Below are 24,815 nucleotides of genomic sequence, written 5' to 3'. Positions count from 1 at the left end.
GCCCACTAGACCATACAACCCTGAGGACAAGGACCATATTTCATTCATCTCTGTGTCTCCAGAGCCTTGCACCATGCCTGCCATACTAAAGGGATTGGTTAAATGCTTCAATGATGAAAGAGTCAGATGCTGCCCTCAGTGGCCTGGAGAAGCACAGGCTGGGAGAACTGTCTTGGTGCAAGTTATTACAAAGCCCATAATTCTCTACTCTCTGCATTGCAGGCATCTTTCTAGTCACCGTGCTGGTGAGGAACGCCTTCTCGAACTTGAGTTTGGATATCGGAAGCATCACTGTCACAGGCAAGCAGTTTCTGCAAGGGGATATAAAACTTGTGACCAGGAGTTTAGGGTATTGCACTTACTCAGGATCCAGTTAGGGGCTCCTCAGAACAGGGCTCTGAATGTTCATCTTGTTCTATAGATATTAAGAATTCTCTGGTTACTCCAAAAGGCAATAATGTAAGCAGTAAAACATCCAACCATTGATACAAAATTCTAAAACATCCAAGTCTGTATTAGTTAGGAAGCTTTAGGCTGCAAGTAACAGAAAACTGACATGAGTGGCTTTATCTTCTAGTCTTATTATCTCACATACTAAAGTTAGAAGGTAAGTAGTTCCAGGGTTCAATGGCTCAGTGTCACCATCAAGGACCCAGGCTCAGTCTGTCATTCTGCTTCACCATCCTCAGAGCTTTTGCTTTGTCCTCAGGCTTCTGTCTCATGCAATCAAATGGCTGCTGCCATTCCAGACATCACATGTCAACATAGCATTATTCAGCAGCAGAAGAACCCATTTTCCCCTGTGTGTGTCTTTTTCTTTAGGGAAAACATCTTTCCCACTAATCTCCAACAATCTTCCTTTCAGATACCGTTGGCCAAGATAGGGTCATGTGCCTAGCTGGGAGATGCTGGGAAGCAGGTATCTAGTATTTTTCAGGCTCTGTGGGAGAAAGTGGATTCTGACAGCCAAGAGGAAGGGCAGGGTATTGGCTATTGGTAGACAGCCAACAGTAGATGTCACTGTCTTAAAGTATGCCTTAAATGTGTTTGCCAGCACTCTGAGTAGCAAGGGACAGAAGAGCAGTTCAGCCTAGCTCGAGTCAAAAGGAAATTTTATCAACTCAGAAAATGTAAGTCCAGGGTTTAGGCACAGGTGGATCCAGCCACTCAGTGTCTTTAGAACTGCCTCTATTTCTTGGTTCTGTGTTGGCTTCAGTCTGATTCCCTCTTCTCAAGCAGTAACAAGACAGCCCCAGGGTTTGGTTCTTAACCCCAGAGGAGAAAGAGCACCTCTTTGTTGATATTTCCAGCAGAAATCCTGAGGCTACCAATCACTGGTCCAAGCTTGGTTCATGGTCCCTCCTGGACCTGCTGCTGAGACCAGGGGAAGTGGTACTCACAGATCAGGAGCACATGTCAACCCTGGAACATGATGTAGGATCAGATTCACCCAAAGGACTGAGAGTGGGGAGGTATGGGAGGGAAAAATATCACCTATAGGTGTTGTTATCAAAAGAAGGGTCCATGGATGCCTAGACCAGGGGTAAAAAACATAAGATGTCCATTCTGTCTACAGCCCTCCTTTTCCATGTAAGGGGTTTGAGGTCCAGAGAGGTTATTTGACTTTGCAAAAATCATTCAGCTAATTCATGGCAGGATCAGGGGTAGCAACTATTTCTCTTGATTTCTTCATTCAGGGTTATTGGACCATCTTCCTTCTTAAGGTTAAGAAAGGCCTCTGTGTCTAGCAGTTTAGCTTTGCTTTGAATAACTTTACAGATCTTTAGAGTCACGAGAATGAGAATTCACTGGGAGAAAACTTTTTAAAGATCAGTAGTACCCTGATCTTAAAATACCCACGTCACCAGGGCCTAGTGAATCACATGGAATAACCCTCGATTCTTAGCTTAATCACTACACTTCAGAGAGTAACTATCTTCATATTTCAGTATCTTTAGAGTGTATCAGTTGAGAATACCTTTTCCATTTTTTTTAACTTGACACACTAACATTCTTCGTAGATGAATAGATTACAAAGCAATAATATATATAGCACAGCATTCAGTCCTCCTGGAGCCTTGAGAAATAGGGATTGCCTTCAGCCTTCTTCATAGATGAGGAACCTAAGACTCAGAAAGAGTAACAAACCTTCCTAGGTTCTCACGGCCAGTAAGAGCCAATGAAAGGGTCCAGAAACACCCCGTGGTGAGCTGAGGCTGGCTCCTCCCAGCCTGCCAGAGCTGGTTGTGCCCACTCTTCCAACGCTGCATTCAGTGAGGTCAATTTGGTGTCTTGAAATCTGCCTCGGTGAGAACATCTGCACCCCGGAAATTAGTGAACACTACAAACCAGGGTTCCCCAGCCTCACCCCTCAACTGTAGGTAGTCATTGATGGTGAACAGCTGCATGTCTGACTCTCAGTCTTATGTTCTATCTGCATTGGCAGCTGCCTGCCTCTTTCTAACCTGCCAAAGAGGTGTCTTGAACCCAGTGGTGAACATGATGGTTTTGCTTTTGACGCACTTCCTATGACCTGAATGTTCACCGTGTGTCCCTAAATCATTTCCAAAGACAACTGGATACTCCTAGGGCATCCTCAGCAAACCCTCTGCCTTTGCCCTTTGGCAACCTCTTAAATATCACTGACATTTGACACCCATCCCCAATGTGTTCACAGCTCCTCCCAGTCTCCAAGAACCATCTGGAACGAAGGCTGAAGAAAAGAATGTGAGTATTTTTTTTTAAACAATTAACCTCGCAAGAAAAAGATGTCTGAGCACTCTGTTTTAGTTTGGGGTTTGGGCTTTTGGGTGTCAATAGTCAGAGCACTAGGAAGCACCAAGTTTTCTTCTGTTTAAAAAGAAACCCAGAAGGACTGAACTCAAACAAAGCATGCTCTCTAACCACAACAGCATTATGTTATAAGTCAATAATAAGTTATCTAAAAACCGACAACATAATGCCATTTGCAGCAACATGGATGCTCCTGGAGAATGTCATTCTAAGTGAAGTAAGCCAGAAAGAGAAAGAAAAATACCATATGAGATCGCTTATATGTGGAATCTAAAAAACAAAAACAAACAAACAAAAACAAAGCGTAAATACAGGACAGAAATAGACTCACAGACAGAGAATACAGACTTGTGGTTACCAGGGGGGTGGAGGGTGGGAAGGGATAGACTGGGATTTCAAAATTGTAGAATAGATAAACAAGATTACACTGTATAGCACAGGGAAATATACACAAAATGTTATGATAACTCACAGAGAAAAAAATGTGACAATGAGTGTGTATATGTCCATGAATGACTGAAAAATTGTGCTGAACACTGGAATTTGACACAACATTGTAAAATGATTATAAATCAATAAAAAAATGTTAAAAAAAATAATAAGTTATCTAGGATATGTAGATATCTCTTAGACATCTTGGAAATTAAATAGCACACTTATTTTAAAAAGATCAATGGGCCAAAGAAAAAAAAATCACAAAGATATTTAAAAATATTTCTAAGTGTTAATGATGATACAGCCTATTCAAATTTATGGGATGCAGCTAAGGTAGTGCTCAGAGGGAAATTTATGGCTTTTAATATTTATATTGGAAAAAAGGCCCAAGGTTATTTAGTTTTTATAGGAAGTCTTCAATTTCTTACTGTTGACATTGTTCATGCACACATTTGTTTGTTAACAAAGACTTACTGTGTGTCTACAATGTTCAAGGATTGGTATTAGGGACTGAGAATACAATGGTGAATAAACAGATGTGGTCACTGCCTTCATGAAGCTTAGCAGTTGAGACTGACTAACAAATTAGCATATAATTAAGAATTGTTATGTGTCTAACTAGAACCAATAGGGTACAGTAACAGAGGGTGGACTAGAAAATGTGATCAGACATGACCTCTTGAGAGATGACATGTGAGTGGAGACCTGAAAACAGGACAGTCAGCCATCCTGTGAAGCAGAACGAGAGCTTTCTGGATGCATAGATGAGAAGGCCCTGAGACCATTCATTGCAGAAGAGGAGGATATAGGAGATTACAGAGATGGACAGAGGCCAAATCATATAGGGTCCTAGGTGCCAAGGTAAAGGGGTATGGGTTTTATTCTCAGGCCAGGGAGACCTGGGGTTGAGTTCTGCCATAGCCTCCTGCTATTCCAGGCCAAGCCCTCTGGGCCAGAGCACACCACATGCCCACCAACCCCTTCCTAGAATCCACATGATCTCCGTTGTTGCCCAGCTCAAACTCACTCCTCCTCCTTCCCGATGCTCTGGGGTCCTGTCCTCTTGGAAGCTTGCCCTGACACCAGCTGTCTGCTGTGGAGAGGTAACAGTTCTGTGCCCACCTCTGCTCCGGACACAAGAGGAAGCACGTCACTAATTTTTCTCATTTAATCCACATCAGACCCTCGGGGGAACAGACAGTCTTAACTTACTGCCTCCCTCATGATGCCCTGAGTCTTCCTTTACTGCAGCAGAGACTGGTTTCCTTGTCTGCCTGCCTAACGAGACATAAGGGCAGGGGCTGGGGCTCTAATCCTGTATCTTTAGGCATCAAGCACAAGGCCTGGCTGAGAGTAGCCTCTGTTAACACAGTTCAATGTATGGTGAACCCTTAGCCCTGAGCCCACACTTACCCGGTGATCCATCCCCTGACGTGCAGGGGGATAAGAAGGGTCTGTCTCCATTCCACACCTTACACTTGGCCACCCCTGGCACAGATTGCTCTGGGGTGGAAGCAGGGGGCACCACTTGCAAAGGATGTTTCATCAGCCAGCTGCTTCTTCTGCAGAAAGAGAAAGGAGATGTGGAGGTGTATGTGGAACCTGGTCGATACTTGGATCCTTTCATGACAGTGACTCTGGGCTGGCCGGACAGGGACAAGGACTTACACTTCCAGTGGTCATGCGGTAGGTGAACTTAGAGCTGTGGAACTGTCCTATCTCACTATGAAGTGATGGATAGCGGTCAGCTTTTGCTGTTCTTTTTCTTACCTTCACGCCAGCATTACTCATGCCTGACATTTTGTGTACCTTGTATGTGCCAGAGATTGTAAATTCCACAAAAATGGGAGGTGAGGGGAAGCAGTGGCAAACCAAGGTGGGAGTGACCCTGAAGGCAGTCAACCAGTAGAGATATTATCATAGAGAATTCAGGAACAATAATTGAACCTTAAAAGTCATTCTGTCATGGAAACAACCTAAATGTCCATCGACAGATGACTGGATGAAGAAGATGTGCTGTATATACACAATGGAATATTACCCAGCCATAAAAAAGAATGAAATAATGCCATTTGGGGCAACATGGATGGACCTAGAGATTATCATACTAAGCAAAGCAGACAGAGAAAAACAAATAACATATGATATCACTTTATATGGAATTTTAAAAAATGATGCATATGAGCTTACTTATAAAACAGAAATACATTCACAGACATAGAAAGGAAACTTATGGTTACCAAAGGGGAAAGATGGAGAAGGGATAAATTTGAAATTTGGGATTAACAGATACACACTACTATATATAAAACAGATAAAGAACAAAGACCTATTGTATAGCACAGGGAACTATATTCAATATGTTGTAATAGCCTATAGTGGAAAGAATCTGAAAAAGGATATATATATATACATATATAACTGAATCAGCTTGCTGTACATCTGACACATTGTAAATCAACTATAATTTTTAAAAAAAGAAAGAAAGAGCAAAATCTAAAAGCACAAATAAAATCAGTCTGCTTTTTTTTTTTTCCATCACAAACAGTATCAGTGATAAAATGCTCCCCCCCTCTTGGATGGACCCTTTCTTTCCCCTCCATACCCTTGGTATGCCACTGGGAAGATAGTTTAGAAGAGGAAGTGATGAGACTTTTTCTGACAAACCAAGGCGGTAGTACTACCACTTATTTTTAAGAAACAGTTGTCCTCCTTTTTATAGGGATACACCATAGCCATGTACACACACTTCGAAAAAAATGAATGCCATTCACATTGTACATAGTGCTTTTGTTACCCCTTTTTAAAATATCTGGCATATTGTCATGTTTTGGTATCTTCTCCATCTTGGTTTTCATAATAACTGCATAATAGACTGTCAAGTTGATGTACGGTCATTCATTTACCAGTGCTCTCTTTTTGGGCATTGAAGTTGTTTCAAATTATTTGCCCTTAAAACAATGCTGTAATGAACATCCTTAGGGTTCAATCTTTATTTGCATCTGTGGTTACTTTCATAAACAAATTCCTAGTAGCGGAATAACTTGGTCAAAAGTCATGTAACATTTGAAGGCTTTCGATACTAATTGGTAAGTGCTCAGGACATCCTTCTGCATATCAGTTCTTGTTATCTGAATTAATAGAGGATACAGTGTAGAGTTTAGGTGACTGAGCTGATTACCTGACCTGTAGGTTGAATGACTACATATCGGGGGTAGCTAGGATAGTGGTTAAACATTAATCAACAGAATTGAAGGGCAAAGGATAGAGAAACTTACTGAGTTGGTATAAAGCAGGAGATGACATGCAGCCTCCCAGGTCCCCAGTGTACCCCGCAAAGACAAACAGCTGGGACAATCACCTACACCAGGGACAAGAAGCTGCCTTGGATGTTCTCCCAGGTGGCACTCTGTGTCCCCCTGATGCCTCTCCTGCTATATGCTGGCCTGATCACCAAATGCAAGTGTCTGGGTGCAAGGTTCTGGGTGAAGCAGGGGTCACTTTCCCAGAAACATCCCCCTGTAGCATCATTCCTGCAACCTCAAAGTGAATTTTTAAAATAAAATCAAAATCTCTATTTGGAAACAATTTTCTTATCCATGATTCATTTCTTCTAAAAGCCCCAAACCAGAAGGTAGGCACATATGTTGAGTTCAGGGTTCCTGAATGAATAACAGTGTTTGCCCACCCCTCTTTCTCAGGGCGATGCTGGGCTCAGTGGAGCGACTGTATTGAGAGGCAGCAGCTCCGCACAGACCAGCGGGAGCTGGTGGTTCCACTGTCCTGCCTGCCACCACCTGACTCTGCCATTACCCTGCGCCTGGCAGTCTGGAGAGGCCAGGAGTTGGAGAACCTGCAGGAGCAGTGCCTCTATGTGTCTGCCCCCCGGGAACTGCAGCCACGAGTCAGGTGGGGGCCCAGGAGCAGACTCCTGCAAGCTTGCCATTTGGTCAGCACATGCTAAGCACCAACTCCAGTGGCACTGACTTGGGGCAGGGCACACAGTGTTGGGCAAAACCAGACCCAATCTCTGTTTTCACCAGGGAACCTCCTGGTGGTCAGTGATGGAAGCACAGAGCATAACTCTATGACAATCTCCCTGAATCGTGGTCAAGTCTTCCCTCGGCAGAGATGTGAAGGTGGAAGAGGAATTAACTGGGCCAGGAAAAAGCGGCTGGAGAGAGAACAAAACAGCAAAGGGAGGGAGCATAGAATCATCTAGAAGGGAAAGAGGCTGGTGTGGCGTGAGCACAGAGGAAGAGAGAGGGACAGGGAGAAACTGGGAGAGCAGGCAGGGCCTGGCTCCAGCAGGGCCTTGATGTTATGTCAAACACATGATTTGGGTCTTTTTCCTAAGAATTCTAGAAAGAGTCTTAAGCAGGTTGGGAATGTGATCACAATTTTGCTTCAAAATGCTCTGGTAGCAGGGTGGGGAAGTGGCTGGAGCGGGGTGAAAGAGGGCTCAGGGAGACTGCTTGGGCTTCTGCAGGAATTAAGATGAGAGTTCCAGGTTGCTTGGTCTATTAGCTGGGCCCCCGAAGAAAGCAGATGGCTCACTCAAACTGGGAACTGATGAGAGTTGGATAAAGGGTCTATTTACACTTGTGGGCAGGGATAAGGAGACAAACCAGGGATGACAGTGCAGGACCACAACTGGAGGAGGCCGTTAACCCTCTTAGGACTGCAGGGGTAAGAGGAGGAGGGGGTGGCATTACTGGAACCTCCTGGGAGCTGCAGCTATGGGAGAGGGGCCCCCAGCAGGAGCTGTGGCCTTGGCCAGAGGATCACAGCTCTGCTAACTGCAGCCCATCTGGTAAGGAGCAGGGAAAATACCAACTATCCCAACCTCTCTCCTCTCAATGCTCCCCATTGACTGGGCCCAATCAGAAGCAAGAGGGTGTGGGAGACCGGGTGACACCGTCTATGGAGATCAGTCTCCTGGCACACAGAGCCACAAGGAGTAGATGGAACACAGTCTTCAGGGGCAAATGGAGACTGTCTGGCACACTTGTACTGGAGTAGACATGAAGACAGAAGTAGGGAGATTCGAGAGCTATGATGAAGCTAAAACTGAAAGGACTGGGGATGGGTTGGGTACACAGCAGGAGCCAAAGTAACCTCTCACTGGCTCAAGGGAGGGTGTGACATTCTAGAGAAGGCCCAAGACTCAAATCAAGATGTGTTGGCCCATGTTCCATCCCCCACTCAGGAGCTGTGTCACTGGGACAAATCACATAAACTCTCTGAGCTTGGTTTGCTTGTCTGCGACATGGGGACTCTCACAGGGTTGTGATAAGCATTAGATAAGCCAGTAATAAGGGAAGTCACTTGCAATCTGGCATGCATGCTGTAAAATCACAGCATTCATTCATTATTATTATTAGAACTAGAAAGAATTACAGAAATTGACTGCTCTTATCCCCTCACTTTGCAGGTGAGGAAATTGAGGCTCAGAGTGTTTACGTGACTTGTGCAAGGTGGCCATTCATAAGTGGCAGGGATGGGATTTGGGCCTAAGGTCCTGTCTCAGCCTCGTGCACTTTCCACTTTGTTATCCTGTGCAGTGAATGAAATGGGAATTCAGGCAGGCATGAATCACTCCATCTTCATGACCATAGCTACGTCCTGGTTTTGCTTGGGGCAGGGTTTGCTTTTATTCCATCTCTCACTTGAAAAAAGGCTATTTCCCACCTTCTCAAAGGACTTGGGAGCTAGACAAAAGGCCAGCAGGTGGCCACAGTGACTGAGGGAGCTTCCTTGCTCCATAATCTGTCTCCCTTTCAGCTGTGAGAAGAACTGCAGGCCAGTGAATGCCAGTGGAGATGTTATGCTCAAGGTCACCATGGGGGACAAGTCTGCAGCGGCCATGTTCAGCTGGTACTTAGACAACACCCCACTGGAGAAGGTGAGGACACTGGCAACCACTCAAAAAGAGAAACATCTCCCTGCGCTGATTACCAGACCTGTGTCACGTGCCTGGGACTGAGCTGGGGGTGGGGCAATGCCACTCAGAGCCCATGGAGTGGGAGTTGGGGGCTGGGGGGCATTCCCCACAGGAAAACCAGGGCACTGGTCAGAAGAGAGGATGGACACAAGGTAGCAAAAACAATGGTGAAACACCGCAGCAGATGCTGTTGGTGCCCCAGCCACACCTCTTATCAGGCTGATGTGCCAGCCCCTCGCTGCTATGCAGTGGCCACTGGCCAGTAACTGTGTGGCCCAACAGCCCAGCCCCTTTGCCTCTGAATGAGACAATTTTTTGCTCCAGAGCTCCCTGTGGGACCGGCTAAATGAAGCTGGATGCCTCCTGAAACCATTTCTTTGCCTCGTTTCATTCTCTACCCAATGCTGCTTCCCTCCCTCCCCTCCTGGTGTTCCCCGGGAGCCCTTCCTCATAAATGACCTGTGTCAATTCCTCGTCCCAGGCTCTGCTTCCAGGGAACCTGACAGAGGACAAACACCTTAACAAAGCTGGAGATGGGTTAATTGGGCTGACTTTGGGGAAGCAGGCAATGCCTGCTGTCCCTCCATCAGAAACAACTCTGAAAGGCCTCCCGGGGGTCAGAAGCCACTACCCTGCTGAGTCCTGTGGCCTGGCTGCGGCTTTAGGGGCCCTGGGCTGTGCTCTTTTTCAGGCTGAGCCCCTCCCGGCGGCCTGCAGACTCCGAGGATTCTGGCCACGTTCTCTAAGCCTCCTTCAGAGCAACACCTCCACCCTGCTGCTGAACACCACGTTCCTGAGGACCCACAGCCAGGCCGCCCGAATCAGAGTCACAGGTGGGTAGGCTCCCTCTGATCTCTGGTCAGCAACCCATCTCCTGCAGAGACTGAACCAAGACGAACCCAGAAGCGCTGAAATAGGGGACATCAGTGCAGGGTCGGGGCCACACACAGGCTTTGCTGTGAATCCCACCACTGCCACTTTCAAGCTGGGAGACTTTAGGCAATGGACTCAAGCTCTCTGTGCCTCAGTTTCCCCATGTGCAAACTGCACAAGAAAAACTCCCGCCTCTGGATTGTATGATGCAGGGAGGATGAGACAACACCATTGGTACAAAGCAGGTCACTGCCAGGACGACTCGGGGCTTCTCACTTAAAATGAGCCCAGAGCAGTGGGAAATGCTGACTCTCAAAAAGATAAAATATTGGGGTGACTGTTCTTTTTTGATAGATTCCTTTGATTCAGTATTTCTCAAAGTGGCCCATAGATTACCCATCCAGGACAACCTGGGGTACTAGTTTAAAATGCACACTCCTGGGTTCATCCCAAACCTCCTGAATTAAGTCTCAGCCAAAGAATTTGTTTTAACTGATTGTGATTATCTTTATGCTCAGCTCTTCCAGGCATGTACTCTTTCAAAATCCAGGTGATTATAACAAGTGGCACGGGGTTTAGGTACAGGTTAGCTGGGGGCTCTCCATGGTGCTGGGGGGCCATAGTTTTGGGTGGGATCTGCCTGTTTCCAGATCCTGGCTGTAGCCCTTCCTAGCTCGGTCTCTTGAGCAAGGCATTGTTTCCCAATATGCTCCCTCTTCACCAAGCTCCGTGAGGAAGCAATTATTATTAGCCCCATTTTACAGATGAGGAACTGATTCTCAAAAAGGTGGAGGCCAGGTCACATGGCTAGTAAATGACAAAGCTGGGATTCTATCTCTGCTCAGTTTCTCAAAGTGAGACCCTGGGCGGCCCCACGTTTTGGGAGTGGGGGCTGTCAGAGATGTAGATTTCTGGGCCCTGCCCCGGGATCTCCAGAGAGGCCTGAGGCTCCAGAGAGGGGCCTGGGAATCCGCACGTCTGACAAGCTCCTTGGCATGGTGGAATTGTGTGACCCACAAGCCCCCTAAGCACGCTGCCTTCACTCTCCAGCAGTGACCAGGCACGCCTACGGGGAGGACACCTATGTGATCAGCTCCCTGTCTCCCCCCGAGGTGCCCACCTGCATCACTGCCCCAGATGAGGGCACTGTTCTGACAAGCTTCGCCATCTTCTGCAACGCCTCAGCCGCCCCAGGCCCCCTGGAGTACTGCTTCTGTCTGGAATCAGGTACTGCTCAGGACTATGCTCTCCCCTTAGCTCCTGGGCTCATCTTCTGCAAGAACAGGTGCCTGCCTCTCTCTGGCAGCTGCAAAGAACATGTTCCATGTGTGAGAGAGGTGTGAAGGCTGAACACTCCCCTAAACTTTAACCCCGACTCCCAGGCACACTGACCTGCCACACACCTCAGCGAGATGAGAAGCAGGTCCCATCAGTATCTCCTCTGCAACTCTGGAGGCCAAAATGACCTCTTTCCTGGCATGAGGGATGTGGAGAGGATTAAAGATATGGACAAAGATATGCAGAAGTGTGAGCACTTGGGGCCACCACCAGGACATCATCCCCCAGCACACATTCAGAGTAGCCCTGACCCCTTGGAAGTCTGTAGTTATTCAGGACAGAGATGGGTCTGGTTCACAGAATCATCAAGGATTTTATTGACCCAGCTTTGTGGGAGGCAGCAAGGAATGGGCAATGTCACAGAGTGCGCTGAGCTAAAGGGAGACAAGTTTGCAAAGTTTTACAGGACACGGAGCATGCAGACACCATCTTCATTGCAATGCCTGGTCCAGTGTCCCGTCCCCACAACCCACCCCCAGGACAGCAGCAGGGCAGCAGCAGGAGAGACGGGGCGAGCACCCACATTGTCTCTGTTCTCCCAGTTTGGGGTGGTTGGTCCTTGGAGGGCTCATCTGAGTACTTTCCTCCTTCCAATGGGCTTTGGCATTTTGTGACCCTCCCGTGAGCTCTGAAAATGTTCTAGTCAGATTGGGGCCTTCCTCCAAACCTAGGCTGCAGGAGTGTTGCTGGAGTGCTCCCCAATATCCAGCATCAAACACTATGATGACCTAAACTGAACACCTTGACTAGGTGAAGGTGGAGGGAAGCTATTCTCAGACCCAAGGGAGTGTGGTTTTTATGGGGTGCCCGTCAAATAGGTGTGGAATGCAGAGCTGTTCAGAGGGCTGTGACTGGGTCTGAGCCTGGAGGGAAACAATTTAAAGAAGATAAGTAGATCATTTCAAACCTGCATCCCCCTAAATGGAGACGCCAGGCTAGCTGCTCCAGTTCCGACTGGTTATTGCACTGTAGCCCCTCCCTCTGCCTCACACAGGGGAGAAAAAGTTCAGGGAAGAGTGACTATATAAAGATGACTTGTCAATTGCAATTCAATAACTTCCTGATTGTCTACATACTACAATGAAAAGTGATTCCAGTGATGGGCAGTCCCCTTTTAAAAGATATTCATTCATTCATTCATTTTTACCACAAACATGTATTGAATGTCAGGTTCTGTTCTGGGTGCTAGATACACAGCAATGAATAAAACAGAGGAAATCTCTGACCTCAGTGTACTTACAGTTAGCGGTGGAGACAGCTGGTAGACAAAGACACATGACAGGGAGTGCTGTTTTAGATTGAGCCATCTGGGAAGGCCTTTGTATGAGAAGTGACATTTGACAGGGCTTGAATATATTTTGAACTAATTGTTAAGATCTTCTTATCCTCTTCCCCCTCTTTCTCCTTCTTTTAGTAATTTGGTTTACCACCTTGAATTAAAAAGAAACTTGTACCTTGAACCAATCCCCCATGTATACTGAGGGATGACTGTATAAAATATTCTTAGCTATAGTCTCCAAATTGTACAAAAAAAAAAAAAGAAAGAAAGAAAGAAAGAAACTTGTACATGGGCAATCATTTTCCTGAAATCTTTCATGGATTTTAATACAATTATTCCAAAGTCACAGCAGCATGCAGTTACCTACAGAGGACAGTGGATCAGCATAAATGGCTGTCTTCTCCCTCAAAGGAAGGAGTCCCCGAGTGACTTCTTGGGCTGTGGCTTTTATGTCCTTGTCATCAGGCTCAACCTTGGTGGGTCTGCAGTCTCCCTGAGGCCTGGAGATGCCCCCCTAATTGTTCAGTGTCCATTTTCCAGGTTCCTGTCTACACTGTGGCCCTGAACCTGCTCTCCCTTCAGTTTACCTGCCACTTGGAAAAGAAAACAATGACTTCATGCTGACAGTGGTCATTTCTGTCTCCAATCATGCGGGGGACAGACAGCAGACCCACACAGTGGTTAAGGTGGGTGGCAGCCACTGTTTTTCTACTGAGACAACTTCTTGACCAATCTGAACCTCACCAAGGGTTGAAGGGAGCCAAGCGCACCGCCAGTGGTTGATTCACTCATTTCTTCAACATGTATTTACAGAGCATCTCCTTCGGCTCTGGTTCAGGGGATACAGCCATAGACAAAACAGACATGGTCTCTACCTTTGTAGATCTTATGACAAGTGGCCAGTATAGGGGAAGGACTTGGGGTAGGGGACCTTGGAGGGTTGGGAGTAGAAGGACTCAGGGATGCATTAGGCTAGTGCCTTCCAAGTCTGGAGGAAGGAGGACCAAGATCAGCCAAGGCAGTGAATTTCAAGGGTCAGAAGAGCCCCAAGAGTATGACGAGGAGGGAAGTGAGGGGTGAAGGAATGACCTGCCTGAGACTTGCTTTTGGTGGCTGTTGATTGCTAGTAAGAGTGGGTCCTCTGCCCTCAAGCCTCGGGAGAGTCCCTATGCCAGGTGCAAAGCCTTCCAGCCCTGTTCTGCTTTACCACATGCAGACCCATGACTTCAGGCTCCAGGTTCTCAAGAAAAAAAAAAAAACTGGTAAGTTGAGATCCTCCTGCTCTGAGCACATCTCTGGTCTCCCCATCAGGTGGGACATGGTGACATCCATGTGGAGGATGAGGCATTCCAGGCCGCAGTGTGGCAGAATGTCACTGCCATTCTGCAGCGAGGGTGTGGCCCTGAGCGGCTCTTCCAGCTGGCCAAGTCCGTGTCATCCATGCTGAACCAGCAGTGCCAGGGGCCAGACTCCGGGGGGCCATTGAGAGTGGACACCAGACAGAAGGTACTGCAGATGGGCTCATTTGTCCTTTGTGCTGGGGCCCCAGGGTCTGTACATAGCCATTCGGGGTGGGGAGTGGGGTCCACAAGTCCATAGAGAAGCCTTTGGTGTTTTCCAAGTTGCTGATGTCACCTCCCTCTTCTGGTCCTTTCAGTGAATGATACACAGTGAAGACAACCTGCTTTCTGTGCTTGGCCTCATGGAGTCACAGGTTTCTAGGGCAGGAGGGAATTGAGACGGTACCACTCCAGGCTCTTCCTATTAAAGAGGATGAAACCAAGGCCCAGAGGAGAAAAATGACCCTGTCTTAGTCATGTGGTTAATGGTTTGATGTTGTTCCAGCTCTGTCACTTACCGTCTCTATTGTCACAGGCCCCTGACTAAATCTCTTTAAGCCTCAGTTTCCTTCTAAAGTTGTGGTGAGAGTTAAATTGGAATTATGTGTACTGTAGCTGTAGGTCAAACTATATGAACTTGCTAACATTCAGCCAGTTTTAATCCACAAGAATGGCCATTCCATGTGCTACAACCTAGTCTCATAAACAACTATGGCAGAACGTATGACTACTTCCACTCCCAGTGCATGCTACACAAATATGAATAAGCACCCTGAGGCATGCTACCTGCGTGCACTGCACACAGCATCACACAGCTGCTGGGCATGGAGAATGGAAGACAGACTTCTCTGGTCCCTGAAGGATTTCTACGAAAGTACTTAGCATGGTTCAGAGAATGTGAGTAGCTTTCCTGGGTCGACATTTCCAGTAGGTGGTGAAGCCGGGTTCAAACCCAGGTTAGCTCCTCCTCCGTCCACATCCAGCTCTCTCATCCCAGCCCTTTTCTTCACATTAGTCCCCCCTGCCCCGACACACACACTCCAGCTGGTTCTCATTCACCCCGAGCATCACTTACGGCAAACTTTCCTTTGGGTATCTTGTGGTCCTGTCCTGCACAGCCTGTCCCAAGGTCTTCCCATGAAATGCCAGGGTCCTGGCAGGAAACAGATGTCAAGCTCTAACTGGGCAATGCAGAAGGTTTTAAGGGCTCTGTTGAGAAAAGTGGGGACAAGATTTTGGAAACAAATGAGAGAGAACACAGGACCCCAAGGGCTCAGCCTGAAGTGACCAGAATCCACAAGGGGCAGCTGCATGTGGAGGGCCCCCTGGTAGGAGCAGTGGCTTTTGCAGAGTGAGGCAGGCAACCCTGCAGGGAGGGTGCCGGCAGAATAGCTTCCAGGTCTCTATCCTCCTGTCCTCTCACCTCCCACTGAGTGAATCCATGGGCTGGAGGCTTAAGGCAGGAGTTGGGAAATGGCTGAAGGGATCCTTGTCCCCATTGCCCCAAAGGCATCCAGGGACCCAAGCCTGCAACAAGCTCTCCCATCCACACTGAGCCAACAAAGTCATCTGATTTCTGAATGTCATGCCATTCTAGTCACAGGTACACCCTGAGACATGATTTGCATTTAAATAGCGCCAGATTTTACAGATTTGATTTGAACATTTGGAGAAAGCTTAAGACAGTCTGTATTAGTTTCCTCTTGCTGTTATAACAATGACCATAAACTTAATGACTTAAAACAACACAAACTTATTATCTCACAGTTCTAGAGGTCGGAAGTTTGAAATAAGTCTCACTCAGGGTGTTGGCAGGGCTGTGGACTGTCTGGAGGCTCTAGGGGAGAATTCATCCCTCAGCTTTACCAGCTTCTAGAAGCTGTCCACATTCCCTGCTCCATCTTCGACACTAGCGTCTTCAAAACCCCACCCCTCTCCCTCCTCCCTCCACTGTCTTCCCCTCCCCACCCCTGTCCTCTCCCTCCCTCCCTCCTCCCCATCTCCCTGTCCCTCTCCACCACCTCTGCTTCCATCATCACATCTCCTTCTCTGACTCTGACCCTCTTACCTCCCTCTTCTATAGACCCCTGTGATTGCATTGGTCCCACCTAGTTAACACAGGCTACTCTTCCCATCTCAGAATCCTTAACTTAAATCAAATCTCCAAAGAGATTCTGCCAAAGTGCCTGCTGCCATGTGAGATAACACATTCTCAGGTTTCAGGGATTTGGATGTGGCTATCTTTCGGAGACTATGATTCTGCCCAACACACATCCTTGAGGACAAACAGAGGTCTCCTGGCTTGGAAGAACCCCAGATGAGCCTGGTCACTTGCTCTGACCCCAGATCTTCCTGAAATAGCTTCATTAAGCCACTGGAATGACGTTTCCTCTCCCCACCTTCCTCCCTCTGTGCCAAGGTCAGAGAGCATATCCTGGGGTCATTGTCTGCAATGAATGCCACCTTGGAGGACATGCAGAGGGTGCAGGGGCTGGCCGAGGTGCTGAAAGAGGTGACCCACCGCAGTGAGGAGCTCACTCCTTTGTCCCAGGTGAGTAGTTCCTACCTGCTGAGCCAGGCCATAGGACATGTACCTCCATGGTGAGTGGCTAACAACTTACAAAGCCCAAGTCAAAGGTCCCTCAGTCACAGGGCCACCAAGACTGCCATCTTGTTTCCAAGGGTCATGCATGGGTGGTGCCAAGGGAGGGAACAGTCCCCTCCTGCAGCCCTGTGTCTCACTCTGGATGTGATGGACTGTGTGCTCACACACCTCACTCCCCGACCAGCCAGTGAGGACCTGAATCTAACTAATCATTGGGTGGTCAAGTGTGTGTCCAGATGCTGCTACTGACCCGCCCATGTCCTCCACTTGAGTACACTGATGTCCAGCTGCCAGCTCCTATCTTTCTTTGCCTGGGACCTTTTCAGTGAAAATTCAGCAGCAAATCTCAGACATGGCCTCTACCCTCATGGCACTTTGAGACCATGGGGGCAGCCAGACACTAAAAAAGTCATTTCACAAATACATATATAATTACAAAATTGTAATAACTGCTATGTCCATTCATCCAGCCAGCCACCCCCAGTTGGGGTTTATTGAATGCCTGCTATGCAGAGCATTGTGCAAGTCACCCTGGGAAAGATTCAGAGATGGACTAGGCTACTGTCCTTAAGGAACTTAGCACATTATAGGGAAGGAACACCTACCTGCCCTCAAGTCAGCAATACAGGCAGCTTGTGTGACGGGCCTGGCTGGATTTTCCCTGGCTTGAATCCACACCTTGCTCCCCTCCACTGCAGCACGGGCCTCTTGAATGGTGCCAGGGATGGTCTGTCCCACGCAGGGGCTCATGCTGTTCTTCCTTCTCCTTTGGGTGAGCCCAGTGGGAGGCCAGCTGGGCTCTGCAGCGTGCCAGCGAGGCCCTGTTGGTAGTGAGTGCCAAGGCCCATCCTGAGGACTGGAGGCACCAGGCGGCCACCAGGGACCTGTTCCAGGCTGTGGGCAGCGTGCTGGAAGCATCTCTGAGGGACAGAGCAGAAGCACCTGCAGAAGCCAAAGGCAGCCAAGTAAGTGTCCCAGCCCCAGTGCAGACCTCACACTATCCACGTGCTCAGCTCACACCAGCATTTCTAGGTGGATCTTTCTCCACATTGTACAGATGAGGAAACTGAGACGCAGAGGTTAAAGTCCCTTCTAGGAGCTAGAGGAAAGATTCCAATAACCTGAGCTTCTGGGAGGCAGTGTGGTATAGCAGGCCAAGCACAGGCTCCAAAGGAAGCAGCCTGAGTTCGAATCCTGCCCTGCTACTTATAAGCCTGGTGACTTAGGCAAGTTACATAACTTCCTGCAGCCTCATCTTCTCCTCTGTGGGTGGACGAGTTCTGCCCCATCCTGGAAAAGCCACCAGCTAGAGAGATCGTAGGTCCACCCTTGCAAATTTGAATTCAACTCCTGGTTTGCTTAGCCACAGAACATTTTTAGAGGAGAGGCAGCCCCCAGAGAAAGGACAGATGCAGCACGTTCTCATGCAGCCCCAGCACCCAGAGAGGGCATAAGGGGCAAGGCCTCCCAGGACGTCATCATGACGGAGCCACAAAACCCATTTCCCGCTGCTCCACAGTCCTTTACCACATGGGGCCATCACTCTACTGAGGAAGAGCTCTCTCTCTCTCTCTCTCTCACACACACACACACACACAAACTCATATGCTCACACAGGGCCACAAAGACAAAAATGCTTATACCCACACAACCACAAATACTAACAGTCATACACACATTCAATCACACTCTCACACACACAATTCTAGGCACTCACTTATACTCTCACACACACCCCTAAGCACACACTGCAGCACATACTCACACAGATGCACAATTACACTCATATCTTCACACATGGTCACACAGTCACACACAGATTCTCCCACGTGGTTACAGTCACACCCACGAACCACACAAAGCCACATACGCACACTCACTCATGCTTGCTTACACTCACACACACTCTCAAACCGCATTCACAGAGACACACATTCACACACAGCCACACTTCTACTCACATATACACACTCAAACACGTATTCACACATCCCCTCCACACACATATACACACTCACATCCACTCACATGAACGCACCATCTGTGCCCTGATAAGAACTCTGTGCAACCATCCAGCCCTCCCGGGGTCCTCACACCTGCCTTGGCTTCAGTGAGGCCACATCTTCATCCAGGGGTTTGGGTCAGGTGTGGAGCTGATTCTGAGCCCGGGTGACCCGAGGAATGGCTGTGCCTGTGGCTTTCCATTTCCCCAAGAATAAGACCTGGGCTGTGGGTGGATGTCAGGGGAGCAGCACAGAGAGGCACATAGTGTGATGGCTCAGCCCAGATGCAGACGCCTTACCATGATCTGGGTGCTTCCTCTGATCCACACATGACCCCCACAGGTCACTCATCCTCTCTGTGCCTCTGTCTCCCTGTCTGCCAAATGGGGATGGTAAAAGCACCTGCTCACAGAGCTGTCTGAGGATGACAAGAGTTCACATAAATCCAACACTGGAAGCTCCTAAGTGCTTACTCCTTGTTCCCTGCAGTGCCTGGCGCTTGGTGAAAGGCATTCAATCATGGTCTCCGCCTCGCTCCTCTGCCCTCTCCCAGTTCCTGCTGCAGGTCCCACACTCACCTGGGGATGGTAACCAGAGGTGGTATATGGAGACCGGTCCTCAGCAGTATCCCCTGCTTCCTTTTCCAGACAGCCACAGTGTCCCAGGTGCTCAGAGCCGTGGAGCACGTGCAGGCTGCCCTCCTGCTGGGAAGACTGCCTGGGGGCCTTCCAGCCACTCTGGCCACCCCCTCCATCTCTGTGTACACAAACAGGTAACCAGCTGTACTGTGGGTCCAAGAAAGCTCATCCCCTGACCCAGCTCATTCCACACCCATATACCAAGACCCTGTGACAGGCAGAGCCCAGAAGACCCCCCTTGCAGGTGGGGGAAGTGATGGGACCAAGAAGTGGGAAGAGCTTTCCACCAAGAGGAGGTCCTCGTGTTGGGTATCTGTACAGCATAGGAATGGAGGTGGTGAGTGCCACGCCAGTGTCAGAGCCACCCACGTGTCCTCAGAGATGGGTCATGTTGGGCTGTGCAGGTGAAGGCCCTGAAGGAAGGGGACCAGCTCACTTTTAACCTCACCCAGGGTATGTCTGGCAAGCCCACTGCTCCACGGACCTGTGGGGACTCAAGATGCACTTGCCTTGAGAGTTTCTCCATGGAGTGCCTGCCTACCTCTCATGAGCCCTTCAGTACCTGGGGATGCCCCCGCCACTTCCGTTCCTCCACCTGCCAATCAGGGGCTGGATGACACTGTAGGCATCGCTGGGACCCCCTGCACTGAGCACCCTCCCTTGGTTCCTCCTGCCAGGGTTGTCCTCTTGGATCCCAGGGGCAGCAACCTGATCAGGATGAGCATCTGAAACCAGGTCCCCAGTCTACTCAGATGGGACAAGGTCAAAGGCCAATGAAGATGGTTTCATGGGAGCCCACGACATTATGGGTCAAGTAGGTAGGGGAGATAAGTCTGAAGAAATGTCTACATCCAAGCTCGTTTATTCATTCAACAAAATATGTATTCACCACCGTCATGTGCCAGGCACCGCCCTAGGCATTGGGGTGCCGCAGGAGCCAAAGCCCTGTCCTCATGGAGCCTCTAGCCCAGCCTGTTATGCTGCTCCTACTGGCACAAACATGCAGAACCATCTAAGGAATCAAAATAGAGCTGCCCACTCTGATGCTAAAGCCGGGCTCCCTGTAGTGCAAGAGGCAGGCAGAGCTTCCCCTGACACTGACCTTCTCCTCTCTCTCTCTGGCACCTCTGTTCTCACCTTGCGGACAGAATACAGCCCTGGAATTGGCGAGGTTCCTCTGTGCATGTTGCTGCTGCCAGCTCTGTGACCTTCACCCTTCCTGCTGTCCCATCCTTTGGCTCCACAGAGGACAGTCAGGAGCCTGTGGACATAAGGGTAACAACAGAAAGAATCTCCATGAGAACAGCCCTTTACGGTTTGCAAAGGACTTGCACATATGTTTGCTCATTTATGTTCATAACAGCCCTGTCCATTATGCAGTATTATTACATCCATTTTACAGATGAGGTTCAGTGACTGGCCCAAGGCCACAAGCAAAGTGGCACAGCTGGGATTCAGACCCAGGCCTCTGACTCCCCCATCCATCCTCTTCCCACTCTGTGGTGGAATTTCTCCATTAGCCTGGGTTCAATGAGTCATTGAAAATGAAGCTCTTCGGACTTTGTTCCACGACTAGGAAACGGTAAGCTCAGGGCTCTTTCCATCGCTAAATTAGGGCACATATGACTCTCTGCTCTTTGAGCCTCAGAGAAAGCAGACAGACTTCTTCCTCTTAGAGACTTGCTGGCTTTGTCAGAGGAAAGGCTCAGACTGTTTGCAGTCCAGTACTGCTCGGCTGTAGCAGGTCTGACTTGATGTCTAGGCCCAGCTTTCTGAGGCCACAGCCCTGAAGGGCAGACTCCCACCAGGAAAGCCAGCAGCAACTAAAGGCAGGGCTCCGCATTCACCCCACAGGGCAAGGGCCGCTTACCATCTCATCTCAGGAAACCTCATCTTTCACATAGGGACCTTCAGGGCCTTGGCTGACACTCTCTGTTCTTGGTTTCAGATGATAAGTTTCCCAAAGAGCCCCTTCCCAACTGGAAGTCACTTTGATGTCAGCGGAACTGTTGGTGGCCTCTCTCTGACCAGCCCTAGTGGACGGCTCATACCTGTGAAGAATCTGTCAGAGAACATCGAGGTAGATGCTGGGGGTGCTCTCAGAAGTCAGGTGGTCCTTCTGTCTTCTTTGACTGGGTTGGAACCAAAAGTTCATCAGTTATGGGGGAAAAAAAGAAAGATTAAAGCAGAGAATTATTAAAAACAATCCTTACCGTACCTTAAACATTGTATTTTAACTTAAAACTATAAATGTACATCATTATCAATCTTTAGGTATATAACTGAAAGATTCTTTAAATCTTTTGACTGGAATTTTAATCATCTTCATTACATAAATCACCCTCTTAACATGGTTAGATTTTCTTTAAAGTGAGTAAAAAACATAGGCATACTGGTGCAATACGAGTTCAGATTCTTTTGAGATTTTAATGGCTTTTTTCTAATCTTCTACAGCTTTCTCATCAATGACTAATCCAATAACAATTTTTCAGAACTCACATTGAGTCTTTTCAAAGCCTTCAACTTACGTTTTTAATGCAAAGAATTCTTTTCACACGCCTCCTTTATCGCGTTACATCTCTCTGTGAGAGATAGCATCAAAGTTGACCTTCACCATCATGAGTACAATGGATATAAGTGGGCCTGGGGTCAGACACAACTGCCTACTGGTGAGCATCCCACCCAACTGGCAGGAGGGAGCTGCCAGGGTTACTAGAGAGGAGATGTCATAGGTTGGGTTCCCCAGAGGCTGGCGCTGAGAAGGAGGTAGTGGTCCAAGATGTTTGCTAGAGATCCATACCTGTGAAGAGTGAAGAAAGAAGACAGGGCTGGGCAGGAGTCAGACTGCAATCAGACCCCACAAAGTCTCAGTCAGCCCAGAGTGGGGCTCTGCCACCAGCGTTCTATCAATCAAGTGTGCAGTTTTCTAAGTCTTATGATGTTTTGATATCTTAAAAATTTTGCTGCTGGGAAAGAAACTGCCCTTCCCAGGGCTGGCCAATCATCAGAGAGAGCAAGGGCTCTGCCAGGGCACCCTTGCACGTGCAAAACAACCAGTCCTGAGCCTATACCCCAACCAGCCCCTTTATCTCACCCTCACACACTGGCCAATTATTCGAGCCCGGCCTGAGATCATCCCAGGACCAGGTACCAACTAGAGACCATTCTTAGGGCCAAAGCCTGCCAGAATGATTCAAACTGGCCAATCCCAGCTGTGTGCTCTGCCCTGCCTTGCCTTTCCTGTAGAAACCCCAACAAAAGCCATGGCCCAGGCTTTCCGCCACCCCTGCTTCTGCAACCTGACCAGTTGCTTCCCCTGGGGCCCTGTGTGGCGTGGAAATATAACTCAGGAAATATAACTAGTAAATTCTTCAGGACAGACCCTGAAGGAGCTGAGAGCTAGAGACTGCCTGCTGACTATACTCCCAATAACAGGGCAGCAGGTCCTTCCTAGAAGGGAGAGCTGGGTGGCATATTCCCAGGCCTACCATAGAGGGCCACCAGGAGCAAACAAAAAGTGACGGTGGGCCTCAACCATTCTGTTTTAAAAAGGGGACGGAGGGCATCAGTTAATCTGGAGAGCTGATTAAATGGTGAGTGGTTAGGAGAACGTCTAATTTAAGACTAAAAGCAGAGCAATAGCAGCAATTCATTGTTGGGTGCTGCTGTGTATCTGGCACTTGGCTATTTTGTACATGATAACATTTTTGACAATCTCAATGAGTCTATGAATTCTACTGATGACTAGAAACTGATGTTCAAAGTGGTTTGTGAACTGGCCAGAGGTCTCAGAGCTAACAGAGAGCAGAGCCAAGATCAAACAGAGGTCTCTCTGCCTCTGCAGCTGGTGCTCCCAACTTACTTTTACTTGCTCCACACTTTCATCATCAACATCACTAGTTCACATGGCACCTCTGTGCATCTTTCTGTGCAGATGCAGCTCCGAGCCAGGGTGCACAGCTTGATGAGCATGAACTGAATAAAGGGCCCCAACATGTCCATGTCCTCATCCTTGAGCTGTGAATATGTCACCTGACATGACAATAGAGACTTTGCAGATGTGATTTAAGTTAAAGATCCTAAAATAGAGACATGATCCTGGATTATCTGAGTGAGCCCAGTGTCATCACGAGGTCCTTATAAGAGGCAGGCAGAGGGGGAGTTGACACCAGAAAAGAAAAAGATGATTTGATGACAGAAGCAAGAGGTTGGGTGACGCAAGGAGGGGCCATGAGCCAACGACTGCTGGCACCTTCAGAAGCTGGAAAAAGGCAAAGAAGTGGATTCTCCACTGGAGCCTCCAGAAGGAAATAGCCCTGCTGACTATAGCCCTGTGAACCCAATTTGGTGCTTCTGGCTTCCAGAACTGTAAGAGAATAAATTTGTGTTGTTTTAAGCCACCAAGTTCGTAGTCATTTGTTACAGCTGCCCCAGGACACTAATGGAAACAGCAGAGCACAGAGTGGATTTCAGTTCCCCAGGTGGTCCCGGGCCCAGCAGCCCTGACATTTACCGCATCCTGGCCTGGCACACCCTTGATTTGATTCTTTCTGATGACAGATTCTGCTGCCTCGGGTTCCAGAAGGACACAGCGAGCCAACCATTCTGAACCTGACCAGTCCTGAAGCTTTGTGGGTGAACCTGACTTCAGGAGGAGCAGCTCTGGGGATCCAGCTGCACTGGAGACCTGACATCCCACTCACGCTCAGCCTGGGCTATGGCTACCACCCCAACGAGACCAGCTACGATGCCCAAGTCCACCTGCCACCAATGGCTGCTCCAGGTAGTGTCACCACTGGGCCAGTTTCTTAAGCTGCTTCCTGGAGGTGTGACGAGCTTAAAACTTTAGAATCAGAAGACACAGGGAAAAAGAAAAAAGGGAAAAAAACACTCAATACATTCAGTGCTTATTTTTATTGTTGGTATTATGATGATGATGATAATTACTATTATTATTATTATGCAATATTAGCTGAGCACTTACTATATGCCCTGAGGAAGCTGACAAGCCCTTACAGAACTGACCTCATTGCAATCCTCATGACAACCCTTGTGGATGAAGACTATTGAAATGTTCACTTTTTAGATAAAAACAGAGAGGTTAAGTAACTGGTCCAAAGTCACACAGCCAAGAAGGGACAGAGTCAGAGTTTGAGCCCTTGTCTGTCTGACTTGGCAGCCGTGCTCTGCACTCTGACCTGGAAGTGCCTCTTCCTCTATGCTCCTGGTATTAGGAGGAGAGGGTACTCCTAGGATATCAGGCTGACCTAGAGGCCCCCTTCCCACAGATGGGCTGTCCACATGGATCCTGAGCCCAGAGGACCTGCATTTTGGAGAAGGTGTCTACTATCTGACTGTGATCCCCGAGTCTGACTTGGAGCCAGCCCCTGGCAGGGACCTCACAGTCGGCATCACCACCTTCCTGTCCCATTGTGTGTTCTGGGATGAGATCCAGGAGACTTGGGACAACTCTGGTTGCCAGGTAAGAAGAGGAAAGCAAAGAAGATAGAGTAGCTTGGTTGGGTGTGTCCAGCTCATTTAGGGTCCCTTTTCAGTGCCTCTGGTGC

At 48.4% G+C, this 24,815-nt stretch overlaps 1 protein-coding gene and 1 long non-coding RNA gene across 9 annotated transcripts in view; one reads left to right on the top strand and one right to left on the bottom strand.

Moving 5' to 3' along the window:
* The window catches only part of LOC116665834, a 112,782-nt gene that overhangs the window by 25,920 nt on the left and 62,047 nt on the right, over nt 1-24,815 (bottom strand). For 5 of the 8 annotated variants that reach the window (XR_004322560.1, XR_004322556.1, XR_004322559.1 and 2 more), the window contains 9 exons: nt 21,777-22,048; nt 20,386-21,380; nt 19,189-19,366; nt 17,213-17,549; nt 15,078-15,211; nt 11,438-11,518; nt 11,166-11,351; nt 4,642-4,790; nt 363-415 (listed from right to left, as the gene is read on the bottom strand). This is a non-coding gene — a long non-coding RNA (uncharacterized LOC116665834). Of the gene's footprint in view, nt 1-362; nt 416-4,641; nt 4,791-11,165; nt 11,352-11,437; nt 11,519-15,077; nt 15,212-17,212; nt 17,550-19,188; nt 19,367-20,385; nt 21,381-21,776; nt 22,049-24,009; nt 24,092-24,815 lie in introns of all 8 variants that reach the window. The other 3 variants (XR_004322557.1, XR_004322558.1, XR_004322562.1) reach the window with 3 other exon arrangements.
* The window catches only part of PKD1L2 (polycystin 1 like 2), an 88,505-nt gene that overhangs the window by 23,923 nt on the left and 39,767 nt on the right, over nt 1-24,815 (top strand). The window contains exons 8-23 of the mRNA XM_006183970.2: nt 223-300; nt 2,678-2,727; nt 4,797-4,914; nt 6,930-7,137; nt 9,013-9,133; nt 9,864-10,005; nt 11,096-11,272; nt 13,203-13,348; nt 13,974-14,168; nt 16,422-16,553; nt 17,390-17,572; nt 19,258-19,382; nt 20,397-20,523; nt 21,197-21,328; nt 23,809-24,031; nt 24,537-24,730. Of these exons, the coding sequence (XP_006184032.2) occupies nt 223-300; nt 2,678-2,727; nt 4,797-4,914; nt 6,930-7,137; nt 9,013-9,133; nt 9,864-10,005; nt 11,096-11,272; nt 13,203-13,348; nt 13,974-14,168; nt 16,422-16,553; nt 17,390-17,572; nt 19,258-19,382; nt 20,397-20,523; nt 21,197-21,328; nt 23,809-24,031; nt 24,537-24,730 (2,351 nt within the window). The remainder of the gene's footprint in view (nt 1-222; nt 301-2,677; nt 2,728-4,796; nt 4,915-6,929; nt 7,138-9,012; nt 9,134-9,863; nt 10,006-11,095; nt 11,273-13,202; nt 13,349-13,973; nt 14,169-16,421; nt 16,554-17,389; nt 17,573-19,257; nt 19,383-20,396; nt 20,524-21,196; nt 21,329-23,808; nt 24,032-24,536; nt 24,731-24,815) is intronic.

The sequence above is a fragment of the Camelus ferus genome, chromosome 9 (genome assembly GCF_009834535.1).
Source record: "Camelus ferus isolate YT-003-E chromosome 9, BCGSAC_Cfer_1.0, whole genome shotgun sequence".
Classification (NCBI taxonomy): domain Eukaryota; kingdom Metazoa; phylum Chordata; class Mammalia; order Artiodactyla; family Camelidae; genus Camelus; species Camelus ferus.
Note: the sequence above shows the minus strand (reverse complement) of the source record. Positions and strands in the feature narration are given on the sequence as shown.